At 40.6% G+C, this 7245-nt stretch overlaps 1 protein-coding gene across 2 annotated transcripts; it reads left to right on the top strand.

The window, feature by feature from the left end:
• On the top strand, nucleotides 1-6570 carry DUT (deoxyuridine triphosphatase). Of its 2 annotated transcripts, none has more exons than XM_054642169.2 (7): nucleotides 1-135; nucleotides 529-691; nucleotides 2138-2229; nucleotides 3316-3360; nucleotides 4733-4807; nucleotides 5735-5805; nucleotides 6226-6570. In XM_054642169.2, the coding sequence occupies exons 1-7, from the start codon at nucleotides 57-59 to the stop codon at nucleotides 6280-6282; spliced, it is 582 nt and encodes a 193-aa protein (XP_054498144.1). In that variant the 5' UTR covers nucleotides 1-56; the 3' UTR covers nucleotides 6283-6570. The 2 variants fall into 2 exon arrangements, with proteins under 2 accessions (XP_054498144.1, XP_077041633.1); XM_077185518.1 differs by lacking the exon at nucleotides 1-135 and adding an exon at nucleotides 226-282.
• Nucleotides 6571-7245: the final 675 nt, after the last annotated feature.

Raw genomic sequence — 7245 nt, 5'->3', positions numbered from 1 at the left:
CGCCCGCGCCCCATGAGCCGTGCGGACCGCGGCGGGGAGCGCCTGGCGAGCGGTCCATGGCGCGCTTCCCACACGGCGGCGGCAGCGTTATGTTAGCCCGGTGCCTCCGGTGGCTCCGGCACCCCTGCGGGCGCTGTAAGGACGGGTGGGGGAGTTGCGGAGCAGCATACGCTGCCCTGCCCGCAGCCCTCGGGGGCTTTTGGGGGATACACCCTCCCCAGCCGCACCGCGGGCCCGCTCGCCGCGCCTCGGGGGCCGCCCGGCTGTGAGGCGGTGGCCGCGGTTTGGGGCTATGGGCGAGTCCCGCCTGACACACGGGGCGGGACCCTCAGTGCGGGCGCGGGGTGCCCGGGAGGAGCTGGGAGAGGCCATTCTCACCGAGGGGGGAAGGGGGCTGCGCCGCGCGCGGAGAGGCCCCGGACGGGCCGGTTTCCCCCCCTGCTCCCGCCCCCATGGGCCGCGCCGGGTTTTGGCGGGCTTTTGGCGAGCGGGTTGCCATCCCTCACAGCGTCTCTGCCGTTCCCTCAGCCATGCCCGCCTCCGAAGCCGTGCCGCAGCCGTCCCCCAGCAAGAGGCAGAAGGGCTCGGGGCCTGGAGAAGCCTCCGCACGGCTGCGCTTCACCAAGCTGTCCGAGAACGCCTTCACCCCGTCCAGGGGCTCCGCGCGGGCTGCGGGCTACGATCTGTACAGGTGAGGGAGGGTGAGGGTACAGCACCCGCGGCGGGAGCTCCGCCCCCCTCGGCGAGGCCTGGGCTCCGGCGGCTGGGAGGCCCTCGTGGCTTCTTGCCGAGCTGAGTCCCCGGACAGTCTCGCTGGCCGTGCAGGAGAGGAGGCCAGAGCTGATCTAGTCGTAGCTCCCCTCCTCCCCCATCCCTCACCATTTTCGGTTATCTGTGGTCCAGCCATGTTACAGCATAGATTTCATCAGGCATAGATGCAGTCGTTGGCTAAAAGTCAGGCTTGACAGAGTATCCAGAATTGCTGCTGGTGCTCACATCGGCCAGGTTGCGTTCCTCTTGAAAGGAAAATATGGTAGCGCACGTGGCCCCTCCTTGCCAGCACTTGAGCTTTTCTGCTTTCCTCTTGGCTCCGGGGCTGCTGCCTGCCAGAGGGCCTTGTAGCAGTTTGATAGTGCCCCTGGCTGGAAACCATGTGGGTTCATGTACAGACTCAGGTTTTGGTTTGAATTAATAACGGCCCTTATTCATTGTCTTTCACTATGTTCAGGAATACCTGTAGACTTGTGGTTGTTTGCATAGTGCTTCTGCGATCAACTCACTAGTTTTGAACGAGTGAACTTTGCTGCTGCCACTTCTAACTTACCTTTTTTAGTCTTACGTAGAATACCCCGCCTTTTTCTTCCTTCACCTCTTTGGCTTCTCTCCTGAAGATTTACTGCACTACACCTTACCCTTTTTTCTTTTTATCCCTTTCATCTCACCAGGTTTGTTTTTGTTCTTGTTCCAATGTTGCACTGTAGACCTGGAAAAAGTCTGTTTTATAGAAAATCTTTCAATGCTTCCCATCATTTGAAAAACAGCTCTTTGTCAAGGTCAACACATGACAAGTATTGTCACCACTGCTTTTCATTAGGCCTCCAGTTGAGTAGCTTCAGCCAGTTCTTAAAATCTCTGTAGTTCAGAGTTTCCACGAGAATCATGTGAATCATGAACTGTCAGGCTGCTCAGAAAAGAAACATTGTTGCCTAAAAGTTAACTTACTAGGCTATTAATTTTGATTACAACTAGTTCATCTGCTGTAGAAAGCTTAATCAGACTGTATCATTCATAAAGTTTCTGCTATTGCACAAAAAATGCACAAGCACATTTACCTAATGGTTACTTTAAACTTGTATTTTTTTGTATCTTACTAATTAAAAAAACATTTGAAACTGGCAATTGCTGGAGTATGCTGTTCAAATGACACTTCTGGAATCTTAAACTAGCACCATCAGAATGGCAACATCTTGTGTTTTAGGATCTGCATTTAATTTTGCAAATCTGTAAATATTTGTTGTTCAAATTTCGTGGTATAAATTCCCTGGCAGATAATTCTGGGTAATTTTGTACCTTAAGTTACAGTAAAGAAACTTTAAAAGATATTCTATATAAACCAGTGTTTCTTTCTTCAACATAGTGCCTATGACTGCGTGATCCCACCCATGGAAAAGGCTGTGGTGAAAACAGACATTCAAATAGCACTTCCTTCTGGCTGCTATGGCCGAGTCGGTGAGTACACAGCTGTCTAAAGGCTGCAGAGTCAGTCTAGAACAGGTTTGACAGCATCTTCACATTTAGATTCTGCCTAAAGCTTTCAGAATTAGTCAGCACAAAGAAGGGATGCCACGTGGCTGTGTGATTTACTAAATCTTGTAGTATTTTCCTGTTACCTACTGTCAGACACATTTAAGGTTTGGTGTGTGTCAGGTGGACCAAGGATGATCAGCAAAAATGCCTGTACTCTACATAGAACTTTAACTTTATAGGCCCCACAATAGTTCATTATTTGTATGCAGTTTCAGAATTCAAATCACAAAGACTAATAGGTGGTGGACATACAGAAAATGCATCTCTGGTTGTTTAAAAATTAACCTCAGAGTACCAGTGTAGTAGAATTTGATGACATATTGTGATAGAATAAGAAAGATATCTGTACAAGATACTCTGTTTATTTTGTGCATTCTTTATCTGAATTATGTATAAATTCTTTATGTAAAAAAGCAATAGCCACTCCAGTGGAAGAACATGATCAGAGTTTGCCATGTCCTTTTATGTAAAAGAACACATGCATTTCTCTTATCCCAAAGAAAATTTTAAAGATCATATCATTTTCAGTTCCACGTCACAGTAGGCTAAGGTAAGTAAAAACCCAAATCCCCACACATAATTTATCTGTGTATAACACTGCTTAGGAAATTCCTTGCCAGGTATTGTTTTCCTTCATTACTTAAATGGATTGACCTAATATTCTTCTGAGATGATGCTGGACCAGTGGTAGTCACCAAAAATAAACCAAGATTAGACAGTCTGTTTGCTCCAGTTGCCTTCCTTGGAGAAACCTACTCTGCAATTTCAGGTCAAATAAAGATACATTTCCATTACTTAAAAATTGCAATATTATTGTTGCCTGTTGCAGCTGTTATTCTGCTTAATATATATGTAAATACTCTTAACAGTAATTCCTGTCATATGTTTATTTTAAAAAGACTGGAAACAATTGTCGTTCCCAAGACTCTGAGCAAACACACTATATAACCTATAAATACTGTCTTTTTAAAGAAATAAATTGCAATACTTAAAAAAATTGTTTTCTAGCACCACGTTCTGGTTTAGCTGCAAAGCACTTCATCGATGTTGGAGGTAAGCTTTTTGTTCTTTTTATTAAGACTTAGTAAGTATTGCTCACAGAAGTGCCTTAGTTTCACACTGTAATGTGCAAATAAATGATGGCTTCCTGGGGACTCTGGCAAAAGGAGACAACTGGGTAACACCTGAGAGAGACAGGTCAGCATAATTATGTTAACACTTTCTTAATAATCAAAAAGATTACTGATTGTTTTTTAATAATAACTGTATCATACTTCTGTAGGCAGTGCCTGCCATAGAAGTTACTTTTTGGCTTATGCATTAAAGATGACTTCTTACATGCTGGTTTCTCCATTTTTTTAACCAGCAAATTAACTTGAGAATTGCTTGTTTTTCTGAATTTTCAAAACTCAGGGGATACTCCCAGTGTTACTAGCACCTTAATTAGGAAGCTGTTTAGAAATGTCATTGGATTAACCCAAAACATTAGATAGGGGAGCTGTGTAAATACCTTTTCCACACTGGAACTAGTGCAGAGATTGCATGGGAACTATGGATCATATGCGCTACAGTTTTTTCAAAAGCTGAAGGAACTACTTTAAAAAGTAGGATTTTCTTCTTAAATGGCCATTTTGTGGTTCAACATCAAAACTTCAAGGTACACTCATACTACAGTTTCCTCTGGTGTTAGTAATCACTAATGGTAGTACTTTGTATAAGCTGGGCAATGTCTTGGACTGGCATTTAATTTTAGTATTTAAATTATTTCTGCAAAATACATAGGACCACAGGGAGGCCCAAACTCATATTTTCTACTGGAAATGCATTTCCTCTATCTGAGAGAAAAACTCTAAAGAAGCAGAATATCATTATTTTAATGTGCACTGGTAGCTAGTCTTCTGAACTATGTAGTTAATACAGCCATACAAAATACAAGAGTAAGCCACTTTTATAGTTTTGGTACTTGGTACTAGAATGTAGCTGTATGACAGTCACTTCCTTACAGCTCTGCTTCTGTTACCTTGCCAGAGGTACAGGGTTTGGATCTGTGCAGATCCATAGCTCTCAAATGAAATGTTAGAGTTAAGAACAGATTTCTGCTTGACACTGAAAGAGCTGAAGTTAGCAGAACAAATGGGGCCTGAATTTAGTCCAGCTGTCTTGATTTCAGATAGGGTATTACTACTAAAATTAGTAGTACAGTGGTAAAGCACTTCTTGACATGTGATGGTGTTTCTCAGTTCCTTTTGCAAGACTGATTAGCGTTTTTCGATCTCAGTATTTGCATATATATTGTTAGTTTTGCATCAGAACTACAAAGGATGTCATTACTGTAATCATTTATTAATCTAAACCTTAATCTAATCTAGTTATCTCATACACTGGCATTTACTAATTGGGTACCTCTCAAAATTTCTCCTGACAGCTGGTGTTATTGATGAGGATTACAGGGGAAATGTTGGTGTGGTACTGTTCAACTTTGGCAAGGAGACCTTTGAAGGTAAGTGTAAGGCCTGGCAGAGCTTATTTTCTTCAGCCATCTGACTGGGAATGAGAAACTAATTTTTTCTTTAGAAGCTTATGCAGAGGTAGAACTAGCTGGGAACATTTTTCTTCTCTCAGTTAACAAAAGCATAGATACTTAATAATGTCCTGTCATGGGAACATGTAAAGATTGTACTCATATTTAATTAAGCAGCATGCAAAAAAACTGCCCCCAAAACCAGCACACCACCACAAAAGCAAACTAAAACATCCCAACTTAGCTAAGCTTTAGATTCACAAGCTGTACTGAAATGCAACTTTGTATCAAGTTACTACCTTTCTCTGAAAAGCAAAATTACCTAAGCAGTATTTGAGAAAAATCTTCTCCAGAGTTCTGGGAAACATGAGTAACATAGAGGATTTTCCCTTTATTACACCATCTTTCTGCAAAAAGTCAGTTTTAAGTTTCAGTGCCCAGTTGCAAGAGACATGCTTTTGTGGCCTCTCCTGCATCTCCACATCACAAGCTGCTTAGGGAGGTTCTGTGAACCAGATTGGTTTTTAGTGACAAACTTTTATCAGTTTGCCTTTTTCTCCCCAAATTCCTGGGTCTAGTTCATAAAAAGAGCTACATTATCCATCCAGCTGTCTCTCCATCTCTGCAGTACTTGTACACAATGAACTTAAGATGCCAGAGTATGGCAGCAGGAATGAATGGAAAGGCCTTGGGCTGGTACAGCTGCTGACATTCACCATAGAAGGACCAAACAAAAGTTTATCTTGACCTATATTTTTCTGGGTCTGTTAACATCTGTTTAGATAAGTTTTAAAGAAGTGTTTTCACTTCTAGTATATTCTGATATTCTTGAAAGGAGATTGTCTAAAGTCTATATTCATTGTTCACTTTTTTGAAGGAACTAATAATATTTTAACTTCTTTGCAGTTAAAAAAGGGGATAGAATTGCCCAGCTCATCTGTGAACGCATTTATTATCCTGAGCTAGAAGAAGTTGAAGTAAGTTGACAAAAGAAAATACTTCTGCTCTTTCAATGATTATTAGTTTAAGATACTTGTTTACAAGAGGAAATTTATTATATAGATAAATACTTGGCTAAAATTACTTTCAGTGGTAAAACTGCATAGCAGCAGTACTACCTGAATGAAAGTCTTGATTCCTTGTCCATACTTGCACAGATTTTTTTTCTTTTTTTTTTTGGTAAATTTTCAGAGTTTTTGAGGAACAGTTCAGAAATGGTTGTCTTACAAGCATTTGTTTAAGCTTGTACAAAAGATATTCTAAAGTCTCTTGCATACATTTTTTTGTTTCTTAATGATAGTTCTTGTTACAAGTAAATGATAGATGATATCTCTTGTATAGAAACAAAATAAAAAGTTAAGGCACTAAACCAGCTTATCATAATTGATGTCTTTCAGACTCTGGATGATACAGAACGTGGTGAAGGTGGCTTTGGCTCTACTGGAAAGAACTGAAAATGACTTGAATACGCTTTCTATTTTTGTTTTTTGTTATACTATTTCTAAATTTTCATCTGAATTAGAAGTAGGATTTCTGGAGTACATAAGAATATTTCAAGTTTTATTGAGATTTCTCTGTATCTATCCTCCAGTGAATTTGTCTGCATAATGAGGAAATATGCATGACTGGCTTGACTTAGTGGTTAATGTATTATTTTCTCTTACAAGAAGTTTGGTCCTCAGCAATAAGAACATATTGTTTATGTGGCAATTATGCTGTAATAAATGAAAAAAATAACTTAATGATATATTTTATTTTACTCACTTAAACTACAACAGCCAATTGTTCCCTTGCCAGTTTTTGTTAGACTTCTGAAAGCTATCTTGCACATGGCTCAGGATTTCCTACTGAGACCCTGTTTCATACAGCATCAGTGACAGTACCAATAGGACTTTCCACTGTGACACCAAAATCAGAATAAGACAAAGATATTCAATATTGCATCCTCTACAACCTGTCCAAATACTTGTGTTTCTGTTCAAAGCTAAAGTTCTGACTTTGATCCTTAGCTGATCTTCAAGTGGCCAATTTTTCAGCTCTCTTATATTCAAAGTAACACAGTTTGAGTTAAATAACAGAACTCACCTGGAAATAACTTCTATGTATGAATAGTGAATAAGAGCTATGAATTACTCTTCTGGAATATTTGTTACAAATTTATCAATATGTTTCTGTATGGAAGAAAAATTCTGAATTATTGAAGCAGTGCACAGTTTGGTTTTTTAAGGTCACTTTTGTCCAGTTAGCAGAGAATGTTTTTTTAATCTGTCTTAAACTTGATTCAATAAGTGTGTGGAATTTCTTAAATGACTCTCTGGCTTTTAGGTGAAAGAACATGCAGAGAAGAGAAAAAACAAAAAAAGGAAAGAAAAGTGACTATGTTCCCACTTTATGTAAAAGAATTAGAAAAGGCTCTG

This window comes from Agelaius phoeniceus, chromosome 13, assembly GCF_051311805.1.
Source record: "Agelaius phoeniceus isolate bAgePho1 chromosome 13, bAgePho1.hap1, whole genome shotgun sequence".
Lineage (NCBI taxonomy): Eukaryota > Metazoa > Chordata > Aves > Passeriformes > Icteridae > Agelaius > Agelaius phoeniceus.
Note: the sequence above shows the minus strand (reverse complement) of the source record. Positions and strands in the feature narration are given on the sequence as shown.